This window comes from Saccopteryx leptura, chromosome 9 (assembly GCF_036850995.1).
Source record: "Saccopteryx leptura isolate mSacLep1 chromosome 9, mSacLep1_pri_phased_curated, whole genome shotgun sequence".
NCBI classification, from domain to species: domain Eukaryota; kingdom Metazoa; phylum Chordata; class Mammalia; order Chiroptera; family Emballonuridae; genus Saccopteryx; species Saccopteryx leptura.
Window position 1 is genome coordinate 90,071,192 of NC_089511.1, and position 15,373 is coordinate 90,086,564.

The 15,373-nt window shown below is 45.0% G+C and overlaps 1 protein-coding gene across 1 annotated transcript in view; it reads right to left on the reverse strand.

Moving 5' to 3' along the window:
* FRMPD2 (FERM and PDZ domain containing 2) overlaps positions 1–15,373 on the reverse strand; it is a 141,372-nt gene that overhangs the window by 14,497 nt on the left and 111,502 nt on the right. Inside the window, 5 exon segments of the mRNA XM_066350236.1 lie at positions 722–745; positions 748–840; positions 3,265–3,399; positions 4,210–4,303; positions 5,305–5,436. Of these exon segments, the coding sequence (XP_066206333.1) occupies positions 722–745; positions 748–840; positions 3,265–3,399; positions 4,210–4,303; positions 5,305–5,436 (478 nt within the window).

The window sequence follows — 15,373 nt, forward strand, 5'->3', positions numbered from 1 at the left end:
TTGTACTCAGTTTCTCACAGGTCCTCACCAGAGTCAACAGAGGAGCAATAAAAGAGGCTACCTTCCATTCACACCTTCCAGAAAATCTCTACTGAAAAATGGGCAAGCTCCAAATCATGATATCCTAAGGAAATAAACATTTTCCTAGCAAGAAACCAAAGTCACAGGAACCTGCAGAGGGCAGCCCATCAGGAGACGGGCAAGGACGCCTGGTGAACTGACTGTGGGCTTGCTTTTTAAAGTGATGCTGATCAAAAGGTTATTTTCTGAACACCTTTCTTTCCCAATCTGTTTCTCACTGCCTCTTCGTTTTGCAAAAAAGTGTTTCTCCCCGTGTGTTTGTTCTCCTCAGGTCTTGTGTTACAAATGCCTTGGCTTGAATATAGAGCTTTTATCAGAAAATGCATGACCCTTTCATTTCCATTTCATCCAAATACTTATATACAAACACTCCAGCAGCTGATCAAAAATAAAACCTCAAAAGGTTCAAGGGCAGAATTAAATCTGGCACTCTTTTTGAGACAATGCATTATTTTTTCCAGAAACACATTTTATTGGACTGGCTTCCACTGCATCAGAAAGCTGGCCACATTATGATCAAAACTGCTCACACTCTCTTGAGAACCCAGAAGAAGCCTTCCTGCTCTCCCTTTCGAGTTGACTATTCAAAAGCAGCACAGGGGACACGGCAATAGTAACACTCGATTCTCTCTCCTCTCACCATCTGTGGCAGAGACACAGCTGCAGGCCTGCCAGGCAAGTCTGTTGCCAAGGAAACGGCCCTGCGTTCAACTCCCGTCCTGTTACTGACAGAAAGGCACTGCCCTGCGGTCCTGGGGCCTCTCCTAAGACCAGTCTTGCCACCTAGGATGGGCGAAGAAACACAATGTGTACTTGATGTGGCACCCAGGAGGCTCTCCTTCACCCTGCAATGCTTTCTACTTTTCTGGTGCTTTCCATAGCTGCATCACTTGAACCTCAAAGAAAAATCTCCAAGCTTGCTTATCTGTTGGGATCCAGAGCTGTATTTCCGTCTGCCTATTGGATAAACACTACTGGAAGTAATACATGTGCTTTTATTTCAGTGCATTCAAGGTCAAATATATCAACTTCCCCTCACTTATCCTCACCACCTCTCCTTGTTTTGTCAAAAACATCTCTCCCATGCATTTGCTCTCCCTGAATATGGAACTAGCCCTCAATTAATCTCCCGCAGCTCTCCCCCTTCTGACCTCCAAATTCCCATTTGATTTCTAAGACTGGAATTTTCTCCATCAGAAACATCTCCATGCCCCCCACTCCTCCACTCCCTCTCCTGCTGCCAGTGCCCAGTTGGACTCTGGCAAGCTCCTTGGCCTGCTAGGCCATATCTTTTCCTCCTGTGGTCTACCTTCCCCATGGTTACCCAGGGATTAAGCAAAGACACAAACTGAATATGCAACACCCTTGATTAAGAATCTCCAGGCCCTGGCCGGTTGGCTCAGCGGTAGAGCGTTGGCCTGGCGCACAGGGGGACCCGGGTTCGATTCCCGGCCAGAGCACATAGGAGAAGCGCCCATTTGCTTCTCCACCCCTGCCCCTCCTTCCTCTCTGTCTCTCTCTTCCCCTCCCGCAGCCAAGGCTCCATTGGAGCAAAGATGGCCCAGGCGCTGGGGATGGCTCCTTGGCCTCTGCCCCAGGCACTAGAGTGGCTCTGGTCGTGGCAGAGCGACGCCCCAGAGGGGCAGAGCATTGCCCCCTGGTGGGCAGAGCATCGCCCCTGGTGGGCGTGCCGGTGGATCCCGGTCAGGTGCATGTGGGAGTCTGTCTGACTGTCTCTCCCCGTTTCCAGCTTCAGAAAAATACAAAAAAAAAAATTTAAAAATAAAAAATAAATAAATAAAAATAAATAAAAAAAAAAAGAATCTCCAAAGCCCTGGCTGGTGGTTCAATGGATAGAACGCCAGCCCGGCATAGGATGTCCTGGGTTCAATTCCAGTCAAGGCACAGAGGAGAAGAGACCATCTTCTTCTCTCTCCCTTCCTTTCCCCATTCTGTCCCTCTTCCTCCCCCCCCCCCCACAGTAAATGGTTTAGTTGGTATAAGAGTTAGTTGGTCAGTTGGCCCCAGTTGGGGGTTGTCGGTGGATCCCAGTTGGGACACATGCAGGAGTCTACCTCCCTATCTCCCATCCTCAGACTTAAAAAAAAAAAAAAAAAGAGTCTCCAATGTTTCCCATCAGCTAAAGTCCTAATCCCTAGCTTGGTAGCCCATACCCATGCCAACCAGGCTCCCTTTCCTTCTGATTCTATTTCTATCCCTCTTCTCCACACACTCTAACTCTTATTACCCAAAGCATGGTTCAAGAGCCAGTGGGTAGATATCACTTGGGCACTTTTTAGAAATGTCCAAGCTTTCGTTCAAGTGACTTGGTCCTACTAAAACTATTCTTCAACTGTCATTTAGCACAAAGCCCATGATTCCAGAGTGACAATTTCTTTCTGACATTGCCACCAGTAGGCTGGCCAAGTACCTTCTGCAATCATGTTAATTAGCAAAGGTCTAAAGAACAGAGAGTACTAACATTGTGATCTTGTTGTCATGATACGTGAACCAAGGTTGCTAATATTAGTAAGCTACTGTAAACCAGAAGGCTTCTTTGGGAAAAGAAGCAACGTTTCCCAGAAGGGACCCCAGGAGTCCTTTCTGTCTCTGCTGATGCTCTGTAGTTTAGGGTACCTGGGGCAAGTAACTCCTCCCTCCCTCAGGCAGAGGATGGAGCAGTGTGGTAGCACCTGGGCACTGTGCAGAACAGAGTGCAGAGGGGACAAATACTCTAGCTCTCAGTGTCTCAAATTCCTACCTCAGGGTAATGGAAAAATTCCCAAGACAGCGTAGCCTTTAGTCACACAGCATGATGGGAATAGTAGGAACTAAGGGTGAAGGGAGGTCAGCCTATACAAAGGTAGATTAGTGAGAGGGCCTGAGAGTAGGAGGCAGCACCGGTTAGTGCTGGAGCCAAGAGCATGAGATAGGACACATGGCTCAGCTACACCAGCTCCGCCCAGCTGTGCAATCCCAGAACTAAGGCAAACAACAGTAAGGTTTCAAGGCTGTGCATAGGGGTTAAGTTTTCTGCTTGGGCAAATTTGTCTTCTTCCCCCTGGCTTCCACATCCACACAGAAAAGTAGAGGTGAAAGGAAGAAGCAAAAGAGGGAAAAAAATAAAAACTAAAAATAAAGTCTTGTTTTGCTTCCTGCCCACCCCCTCTTGCCCAGAGGCACCTGCAGTGTCTAATGTTGTCCAGGAAAGTTCTGGAAGGAAGGGAAGCTCCCCAGGTGTGCCCTTGAGGCACTGCACAGCCTGCTTGTGGGTGAGGTTGCACAGACTCGTTCTGTCTACCTGCAGGAGCCTGTCACCTGCAAGGAAGACAGATGTCCTGTCCAAGGGTTCCTGAGGCTGCAGGAAGGACTCTTCTGGAAATTCCTGCCCAGCAAACCTTGTTGCAGCCTCAGGAAGGGCAGGAAGCAGAGCTGCGAGGGGCCTGGCCTGGAGTACCCGCTGTTCTGCATACCTTCACACACCAGTAGTGGAGACATCTTTGGACTGGCGGACCCATATCTGGGCAGCATCACCCTTTCTCTATTCTCCTGTGAAGCTGTTTTTGAAACTTTTTCAAGTCACTTTGTGGTACTATTTATCTCCAAAATGATTTTTATTTCAAAAAAAGGTCAGTGAGACCTGGTTGATGCCAGAGACACTGGAATTCTAGAAGTAAAGTAAGATCCGACGGGCCATTTTGGGGTTGATTATGGCTGTTTTGGAGGACAATATAAATCACTCTCTCTCTTTAGAGCAGTGGACATGAGCAAGGGCGGAGAAGAGACTCACCAGTGTCCTCTGAGAAACTAAAATGATATCACCAATACACTTTGTCCTCCATGAGAAGCACTATTTCCTCCCATGAAGGCCAAACAGTAACATGCTTATTTAAATGCTTGTTTTTAAATTATCTTATGGTTCCCAATGTGTCACTATAAGCATCTGATTACTAAGTGAACCTATCGAGTGGTAGGCTAAGCTTAATCATCCCCTTTTCCCTATGAAAAAGCTGTGACCTGATGAGGCAATCCGTTGCACAAGGTCTGAGTGAGAGTGGGGCTGTACCTCCCAGGAAAGGTTCAGTGCACCACAGAACGCAAGGTTTCCAGCATGACTCCACTTCTCACCCTGCAGGCTCTGCCCTTCCTTGGCAGCTGGTCTTCCAGGAACAATGGACTTCATGTAAATCCCTCCATAGGGTGCACCTGTGTTAATGCCACCCTGAAAAACACAATAAAAAACTCACCATCTGCCTGCCCCTTCCTGGAGGGTCTCCCTGATCATCATGACTAAAAGAGCCTCCATCTGCTTGCCACTCTTTCCCGTTCCTCATCTCCATGTGATACTATCTTACATGTTCACTTGTTTGTCTAGCCTATATCATCCATGAGCAGTAAGGTTAGGTACCCATAAGAACTATAATGATATGAGCCATGCTATAGCCAATGGCCCTTGGCAGGGGCTCAAAAATCAGAGCCACATCAATGCACCTCACTGTCTCTCAATAAGCAACAACCAACAATGGTGGATACAGCTACAGGCTGATGCCTCACATGTCCAATGACTGGTACAGGTATGTCCTAAATGCTTGTGTGTTGGTTTGTGGATACAAAAGTAAAACTAAACTATACAGCATTCTGCAACTTACTTTTCTTTTAACTTAATAGTTAGTTGATTATGAATATCCCCAAAGGTCAGTAGATCAAGATCTAACCCCATCTTTTTGTTCTAATTACTGTGCTTTATGTGTGTATATACACACAAACATGCAGATTCTTAGATCAGTGGGTGACATCATTCCTGCACAGATTGTTTTCTTCCCTCCTCTAGAGTCTACCAGAGAGAGCTCACAAATAAATGCCAAGTGTCCATCCTGAGCAGAGGTCTTGCCAACCTGACTTGTCCTAGCCTTGGACATGAAAGCACCAGACTCCATTATGGCCCTTCTTTGAAGGACTGTGGATTGTCCCTCCCACCTTTGACTTGAGTCTCTCCAGCTCCACCCTGTTGCCTTTTCTTGTTGTCCAGCACAACCTTAGGGTTGGGACCCACCACCCAATGCCACCCCTACTGCTCACCCCAAGTTTCTCCTGTGTCTTCTAATTTGTTTTTGAACTCCCATGCTCCTCCAAGCCCCCCACCAACTTTCTTGCTTCCCATTATCAAAGGTTGCTACATGATTAGAATGTCCACCAATGCTCCAGATCTTATTAACTTTTGACTTTCTGAGCTCTCCTGATAATCCTTATAGTTATGCTGAATCCAAGTGTTCCATCTTCTTTAACCAATTCCACAAAGTAGATCCCATTGGCGTCGGTTTCCAAGAGTGATGGAGAACAAGAGGAACCAGCACTCTGCCACAAAGAAACAAAAATAAAGACAGCCTGAGGACACTCGTGCTCCCTAAGCAGGTGGCACCTCTCAGCTCTCACTTGTTCTCAGGGACTGGCAGCATTGCACACCAAAAGGGGCATGAGCTTCAGGGTTGGGCCAACAAGGGATCTGTTCCCAGGTTTATCGGCTCCTCCTTATATGACCCTGGACCAATCTCTTGGTCTCTCCATACTTAGTTTCCCAACCATGGAATTGGAATGAGAGATACTATTGAAACTGTGACTGTGAAGGATGCCCAGCACAGAGCAGGGCCTCAATAAATGCAAGTCCCCTCTTGTTTGTACTCAAGATGCAAATATAATTATGAGGACTGAAATCATCCAGACACTTCCTAGTAGTTTCATATAAGACACCAGCCAAATGTTGGCATATTGGCTTTTGGATACACAGCAGCTTCTTGAGCAGAAGACAACAGCAGGAGGACCTGCAATCAATCCCAGCAAGAGTAGCTGCATTGGGTTTCTATTGTTTAGTGGATGGATTCTTGAAAGATAGATAGGAGAAAAAACTATCTAGCATAGGCCAGACATTTTCTCAGTATTGTGACAATGACCATGTAGATTTCTTTTATTTATTCATCCAACTATGCAACAACATTAAGCACCAATTACATGCCAGGCACTGTGCAGGTTTGCCAGGGAGATGGCCATGATCAGACAAATCTTCCCGTTATTGAACTACTATCTAGTGGGGGAGAGACTTTTAATGAACTGTGTTCAGAAGATGGGGCCACAGATACTCCCACTTTCTGTCTTATCTGCTCCTTTTGTTTAGCTGTTTCCTAGCCCACCATGTTGGAAAACATAATTAGCCCTGGCTAGATAATTCTGTTGGTTAGAGCACTGTCCCAAAGCAGAGACGTTGCCAGTTCGAGCCTCAGTCAGGACACATACAGGAGTATATCGATGGTCCTATCTTTCTCTCTCCTTCCCTCTTTCACTAAAGTCAATAAATAAAAATTTTTAAAAATTAAAAAAAAATGAAAAGAAAGCACAATTAACAAATAGAAAACTAAACAATTTAAAGTAAGTTTTTAAAAATTATCAATTCAACAGAAGCCCTCTAGGCCCCACTTTCTATAAAAGGGTCTGGATTTGAATCCCAGCTCAGTTCCCTGAGAAACCATGGGCATGTTCCTTTTCTCTGTGTTTCAGGCACCCCACCTGTAAAAGGGGTAAAGATAGCAATTATCTCATAGTCTCGTCATGAGGCTTACACGAGATAACACATCCAAGTGCGCAGGCCCCTGCTGACACATGGCTAAGCACTCAATAAATGTCCACTGTTCGTATTATTCTCTTGTTGGCCCTGCATCTGGCTCTTCATGCAGCACACTGTCCAGGTGAGCACCATGGCCAATCAGGAAAAAGCTAATATTTAAAAAAAAAAAAAAAAAAAAAACAACGCTAACATTCTTAAAGCCCTGCTGCAAACCAGGTCCTGGGCACTTTTGTCTCTCCCGCTCTCTGAAGAGGCATCATTACCTCTACTACAAAAGATAAAAATGAGGTTGAAAGCTTCCAGTCAAGATGGCAGAGTAGGTAGACACAGTAGTTGCATCCTCCCACAACCACATCAGAATTGCCACTAAGTCACAGAATAACCATCATTCAGAATCCCCTGAAATCTAGCTGAACAGAAGTCCTATGACAAAAGCTATGAAGAAGTCACATTGAGACTGGTGAGTGGGGTGGAGATGCGGAAGAGGCTGGTCCTTGGTCCTAACCCACCTGTGGCAATCAAAAACTGGGAAGGATATCTTGGCTGTAGAGGTCTCCCCTTAGGAACCAGGGGTCTCAGCCCTACCTGCTATATCGTCCCTAGTCCAAGGTTACAGTGCTGGGAAAAGAAGTCTCCATAATTCTGGCTGTGAAAACCATTGGGGACTGTGGCTGAGGTAAATGGGGCAGGGGACTGCTGGGGCCCCAGGTGTTCCACTTAAAGGTCCCAGGCACTGACTAACCCAGACTCTCTCTCTCTGAGCTCCATCCCTGGGGCAGCAGCTTGAAAGGTGCCTTGGACCTATGAACTGAATTGTCTGGCTTTGGACCACGGGCTGGAAGAGCAGCTTTTTTCCACACAGAAGCGCTGTCAGAAGTCACTGTTTCTTTGCTGATCCTCCCTCCCCCAGAGCCAGCAGACAGGTGGGCATCATATCTGAGTCTCCATCAACCTGGCTAACACTGTTCACCCCATGCTGGTGGGTGATTCCCTCAGGCTCTGCCCCACACAAATTTTGGGCCCTCCCAAACCCCTCCTGTGACATCTTAGGACAAGCGGTGCAGGCCACCAGCCATGAAAACTGAGTACATCCAGTACATGGCTGAAGGAAAAAAGATAAATAACCATTAGAAATGTAGCAATATTTTCCACTGAACTCTATGTACCCAGATCAAGGAAGCCCCTACCCTAAAGACTTAGCCAAGAACAAGATCAGCTAACCGCACCTCTCCCACCCTTGCAAACGCTGCTTGCTTGCTCAGCCTAGATAGCCACCCTATAAAAAGGAGCCATTTTAGAAGCTCGGGGCTGCAGTGTTCCCTTGCATGGATTGCCTGCAGTCCCTGTGCAGGTTTGCAATAAAACTTAAAAAATTCACTTTGGGTTTGCTGTGGTCTGTCTCCTGGGATGTAACATATGGAGGTCCCAGTGAGATTGGCCATGTAAGACCCCTCCTCACGGAGTGGGCTGTAGCAGACGTTGGTAGCTGGCCAGCCTCCGGCAGTTGCCGTTTAGAAACTGAATTTGGCTGATTCAAAACATTTGGAGTCTCGAGACTGTTTGGTAAGGAAGCTTCCTCTTTGAATATTTGGAAACAGAGCTCTGGTTAGAAAAGGGTGTAGTGGAGCAGGCAGGATGCCACCTGATTTCTCCCCACCCGGTTGGGAAACACAGGACGCTGCCTTCTCCCTTTTGGTTTTGGTTTAGCAGTTTTGTTTGTTTCGTGTGCATATTTGGTTTGTTTGTCTGCTTCCCCCATTGCTTCCTCACAGGATTCCTTCAAGAGTCAAGGGCCATGGGTCAGGGGCAATCTGCTGCCCTAACGCCTCTTCAGTGCTTGCTTGATAACTTTTCTGATTTCTCTTGCAGGGCACAAGACTATGGGACTCCTGTTGATTCCGCCACGTTGTGGACTCTTTGTGAACTAGAATGGCCAACCTTTATTGTAGGGTGGCCCTCGGAGGGCAGTTTCAATTTACCTACACTCTTGGCTGTCAGGGCAAATGTCTATCGGGTCCCGCACCCTGACCAGATGCCATATATAGATGTGTGGATTGACATAGCCACGGGAAGACCAGGTTATGCTAAGAAATTTTTTAAGAACTATATTAAGGGAGATAAAGTCTGGGCAGGAGGAAAAGCTGTCCTATTGGCAACCCCAAATGAAGGCAAGGGAGGCTTCCCTTCCAAAAACAAGAAACTTTGAGAGAACAGCCACAGCCTGCCCACAGACTTTATCCAGTATTACCAGAAGATCCAGGGGCCGCTGAGTCCTTACTAGATCCCATTCCTCCTCCATATCCAGAGCAAGCCGAGGACCCGCCTAAAGCCACAGGGCTACCCCCTGCAGCAAACCCACAACCTGGACTGGCCCCCTCTTAGGAAAGCCCACCCCATACCCATACAGGGGCCGATTGTGGTCGTCCTAGTATGCCACCAGCTCCAAAGCCGGCACCTTTGCTTCCCCTCCGAGAAGCTGCAGGGGGGGATCCTAGAGACCCAGCTAGATTAATTTATGTCCCCTTCTCTACTAGTGATTTATATAATTGAAAACATCAGAACCCCCTGTTTTCATAGAAACCCCAGAGTCCAATTTCTCTTCTTGAAACCATTTTCCGTACTCATCGTCCTACTTGGGATGATTGTCAACAGGTTCTTTATACTCTCTTCACTTCTGAGGAAAGGGAAAGAATCTACCAAGAGGCTGCTAAAGCAGCATTAGGGGATGGAGATCTACACAGCCTTAGTCGAAGGCAAGAATAGAGGAAGTTCTCCCTTCGACTCCCCATGACTAGGACCCCAACACTTCTAGGGTACAGGAGGCTTTATGCAAGTATCATGATTTCCTGCTCAGGGGTCTCCGGGCAGCAGCAAGGAAGCCAACTAATTTTAGTACAGTCAGCGAAATCATCCAGGGAAAGGATGACTCTCCTTCGGCTTTCCTTGGAAGGCTTTTAGAAGCCTATAGAACATATACTCCATTAGACCCAGATGCCCCAGAGAATAGGAGGCTCATAGACGTAGCCTTTGTCTCCCAAGCGGTCCCAGACATTAGAAAGAAGTTACAAAAGTTAGAAGGATTTGAAGGAGAAAATAGAAGCAAGCTTTTAGAAGTTACTCAGAAAGTTTATATGAATAGGGAGGATCCAGAGATATGAGGTGCGGAATAGGTGGCAAAAACACTAATCACAGCCCAACAAAAGAAACCCGCTAAAGGAAAGCCACAAAGGAAAGGGCAGAATAGTAGACCGCTCTAGACAAGAATCAATGTGCTTATTGCAAGGAGACCAGGCATTAGAAAAATGAGTGTCCTAAGCTAAAGGAGAAGAAGGGACAGAAAGCTAAGGTCCTCTTCGAGGATCAAGACTGAAGGGGCTGGGGTTCCATACCGTTAGGCCCCCAGAAACCCATGGTAACACTGTCCATTGATGGGAAGCCCACAAATTATAGGAACTAACTAAAGACCTAAGAGAGTGCTAGAGGAAGTATAGAGTAGAAACTAGTTTCAGATATTCAGATATTCACCTACTGACCCAAAGAAATTTTACCCATTTAGAAAATAAAGGGTAAGAATTAATATTAAGAAGATATATTGAGAACTCTCTGTAAATTAAAATGGCCAACTTAAGAGCAGACTGGCCAAACCAAGGATTGCTAGACCCATAGAAAACATAGAGAGTCTAGCGTACTATTGATATCACCAGCACCCACCCACAGGCAGGTGGCACGGTCAGTATGCAGCCCAGTACGGCAGCAGAGGTAGAGAAAGAAAAGGCAGCCAGGCTGCAGCTGGCTGCAGGAGAAGCAGCAGAGAAAAGGAGAAGCGGCAGGTTCCCCTCACAGTTTCGGGCACCTGCCCCTCCCCCTTGGGCACCAGGAATTCCAGGCACCCTGACTGATTCCCTTATAGTGTATATAACAAAGAAACCTCTTTCTTAGCTCAAGGGCTGAGCCACTGCTTAGTCAGGCAAAAGATAACAGCGCAGTAAGCTAGAGGCTATCATCACCTTGCTATAGCCCCCTGCCCTCCTCTGCTTTGGCTCCAGGAATCCCCGCCTCTTACCTGGAGCCAGACCTGAGGAGAATATTTAGGGAATATGGCCCCTTCTAAACCCACTGCTTTAGCTATAATAGTCAAGAATTATAAGAAAAGGGTCCTCAGGGAATTATAGGGTTACTATGTACCTGAGGAAATTGAGGACCTTAAGTAAACTAGAATACCCCACTGTTAAGAAAATAAGTTTAGGATGACATCAGAGTAATGGCGGGGTAGGAAGCGATACCGATAAATCTCCCCCAAACCTCAACAAGATCTTCAACCAGAAACAGAAAAACCTATCCTTGGAGCCTCCAGATGTTTCACAATACACCCAAAGGTATGATCGAGCGAAAAATTGGCTAAATATATAACCAAACCCCGAAGGAAATAGGGAGTAAGAAATGCTCCGCCTTCCTCACTAACCTAAACAGGGCGATTTTCACTGGAAACTGAGAATATAGAAACTAAGGTGGGCAAAGGGGGTGAATAGATCCAGGCTGCAGCACAAACGGCAGAACCAGGCTGTGGCACGGAGATCCAAGCCGAGGAAAAACTGTTCCTGTGACAACCCGGGCAATACAGCTAACACTCGCACCAAACCCAGACAAAGAAAGACAAGTGGGGCAGCCATTTTACCTGATCCCCTGGTCGGCGCATAGTGGGCGAGAGATTCCTTCCAAAGCCCCCGGAGGGTGCGCCCGTGTTACTCCACAGAGAGGCAGAGTCAGAGGCCTTTGTGTGGGCCGAAAGCCTCCGGGCTGCCCCAGCACCCGGGGAGAGCAGCACACGGGGAGGGAGCGAGAGCTAATTCCAACACTGGAAATTTTCAGTGCGGGTGGGAGGTTTCAATCAGAGGGCAAGACTCCGGCCTCACATCCTGGTCTGCACGCACGGAGAGTGGGCAGGAGACTCCTCCCAGCACCTCGGGAGTGGGAGCCCGTGTTGTCCCACGGAGGGGCAAAGTCAGGGGCCTTTGTGTGGCCTGAGGGCGGAGTCACAGGCTGCCCCAGCGCCTTGAAAAAGCCACACATGGGGACGGAACGAGAGCCAATTCCAACACTGGAACTTTTCAGTGCGGGCGGGGGGTTTCACTCAGAGGGCGAGACTTCTGGTCTAACATCCTGATCTGTGCACGCAGATCGTGAATGAGAGTTTCCTCCAAGCGACCCGGGAGTGGGTGCCTGCCTGTGTTAATGGACAGAGTGGCAGAGCCAGAGGTCTTTGAGTAGGCGGAAGCCCCAGCTGATTATGCTAGCGGCTCTGACTGACTGAGCCTTACCCAGAGCCCTGTGCTGAGTGGAAATAGAGTGGGGAGTTGCCAGCTCTTTGAGCCTCTTACTACCCAGGCAGAGACAGCAGCAACCCCATAGCTGGATTCTCAGGCTACTAATTGAGGAAGGAAAGACTAGGAGAGAGGCTCCAGGAACACGGACTCTCTCACTGTCGGAGCCTATAAATGCTAATGAGCCTCAACTGCCAACGAGACTGAAGCACAATACATGACATCGCCATAGAGACTTATCAACTGCAAACCTCTACCTGAGTGTGTCAAAGGGGCAGAACCCGGGGTACAGAGTCACCGACCAGGAAGAGGGAGAAAAAAGAAAAAGCAAGAAGATAACCTCTCAAAATCAGAATAATCCGCAGACTTTATAACCTATCCCATTTTATTATATTTGTTCGTTTGTTTCTCTTAACCTCATCCTTGATTTTTTTTTTCCTCCTCCAATTTGGTCATTTAACTCTCTACCGGTCTTACTCTCTCCTCTCCTTGAACTACACTACCCATAAGTGTTACATCTCCCATTATCTTTTCTTTCCTCTTCCTTTCTCTCTATGAGGGTTGCACTCCAAAACCCTTAACTCTCTCTCTCTCTCTCTCTCTCCTCTTTTTTCTTTTTTCTTCTTTTAGTGGTTCCCTCTTTTTTTTCTCTCTCTCTCTTTCTTTTCTCCCTCTATATTAGTTTTTTTCTTTCTCCTTTACGTCTCCTCTCATTCAAACCTCAATAACAAACAAATTATTTTATCTGGGACTCAAACTTATGTTTGTGGCATTTTGGGGGGTTTTTACTTCACCTTTTTAACACACTAGCAGTGCTCCCATCCCTGGCTCTCCATTTTATCAAGCTCTTGTTCCACTAAATACAATAGTAATTTTTTAATTTGTCCCCCCATTTTCCTGTTTCCCTCTTACTCCTCTCATCATAACTCTTAGTCAACCAACACCTAAACGAAAATTATTTTATTCTTGATCCAAATTTTTTCCTTATTTGCTTTTTGTGGGTCCATACCCCCCCTTTTTAAATTTTTTTTTATTATTTTTTTTCTTGCCCCTTTTTACTTTACCCAATTCAGACCCTCCATTGCAGGCATTGTTTGTTCTATTAAATACAATATAATTCACAGTTCACAAGATTTTCTCAAGAAAGAGGGGAGAGGAGAGGAGAGGAAAAAAGGAGGGGGGGAATAATTTCCTTTTTTTAATTTTTATTTTATTTTATTTTTCTTTATTTCATTATTAATTTTTTTAAAAAAACACAACTTTTTTTGATTTTTTATTTTTTTAACTTTTTATTTTTTATTAAATCTCATTAATACTATCAACAAAACCACCCTCAGATGCCATTAAGGAAGAGAAAATCGAATATCATGGATACAAAAGAAAGAGAGGTAACACAGATAGATGAGGAAAAATCTATGGAGAAAAACGTTAATATATTGGAAACCTTGGAGCTAAATGACAGAGAATTCAAGAGAGAAATCATAAAAATCCTCCGAGATATACAAGAAAACACAGAAAGGCATTTAGGGAGCTCAGAAAACAACTCAATGAACACAAAGAATATATGTCCAAGGAAATTGAAACTATAAAAACAAATCAAACAGAGATGAAAAACTCAATTCACGAGCTGAAAAACGAGGTAACAAGCTTGGCTAATAGAACAGGCCAGATAGAAGAGAGGATTAGTGAAATAGAAGACAAGCAACTTGAGGCACAACAGAGAGAGGAAGAAAGAGACTCAAAATTTAAAAAAAAAATGAGATAGCCCTACAAGAATTATCTGACTCCATCAGAAAGAATAACATAAGAATAATAGGTATATCAGAGGGAGAAGAGAGAGAAAATGGAATGGAGAACATACTCAAACAAATAATAGATGAGAACTTCCCAAGCCTGTGGAAAGAACTAAAGCCTCAAATTCAGGAAGCAAACAGAACTCCGAGTTTTCTTAACCCCAACAAACCTACTCCAAGGCACATCATAATGAAATTGGCACAAACCAACAGCAAAGAAAAAATTCTCAAGGCAGCCAGGGAAAAGAAGAATACAACATATAAAGGAAGGCCCATTAGATTATCATCAGATTTCTCAGCAGAAACTCTACAAGCTAGAAGAGAGTGGACCCCAATATTTAAAGTCCTGAAAGAGAGGAACTTTCAGCCACGAATACTATACCCATCAAAGCTATCCTTCAAATATGAAGGAGAAATAAACACATTCACAGATACAGAAAAGATGAGGGAATTTATCATTAGAAAACCCCCACTCCAGGAATTACTAAAGGGGGTTCTCCAATCAGATACAAAGAACAAAAAAAAATAAAGCCACAAGTAAAAGATCCAAGAAGAACACAATAAAACCAAATTTAAACTGTGACAACAACAAAAAGAAAGGGGGGAGAGGATGTAGATTAACAGTAGCAAAGGACGATGGAGTGCAAAAGTACTCACAAAATAGTGCACTACAATGAACAGGGTAGGAACCCTTTTCATTACCTAAAGGTAACCACCATTGAAAAAACCACCACAGAAGCACATGGGATAAAAAAGATAGCAACAGAGGAAAGATGTATGGAATACAACCAAATAAAAACAAAAGATAGAAAAACGAAAGAGAAGGATCAAACAAGACACAAAACTAACAGAAAGCAATCTATAAAATGGCAATAGGGAACTCACAAGTGTCAATAATTACACTAAATGTAAACGGATTAAACTCACCAATAAAAAGAAACAGAGTAGCAGAATGGATTAAAAAAGAAAATCCAACTGTATGCTGCCTACAGGAAACTCATCTAAGTAACAAGGATAAAAACAAATTCAAAGTGAAAGGCTGGAAAACAATACTCCAAGCAAATAACTTCCAAAAAAAAGCAGGTGTAGCAATACTCATATCTGATAATGCTGACTACAAGACAACAAAAGTACTCAGAGACAAAAATGGCCATTTCATAATGGCTAAGGGGACACTGAATCAAGAAGACATAACAATTCTTAATATATATGCACCAAACCAAGGAGCACCAAAATATATAAGACAGCTACTTATTGACCTTAAAACAAAAACTGACAAAAATACAATCATACTTGGAGAACTCAATACACCGCTGACGACTCTAGATCGGTCATCCAAACAGAGGATCAACAAAGATATAGTGGCCTTAAACAAAACACTAGAGCACCTGGATATGATAGACATCTACAGGACATTTCATCCCAAAGTGACTGAGTATACATTTTTCTCCAGTGTACATGGATCATTCTCAAGAATTGACCACAAAAATTGGGCCACAAAAACAACATCAGCAAATTCAGAAAAATCGAAGTTGTACCAAGCATATTTTCTGATCATAAAG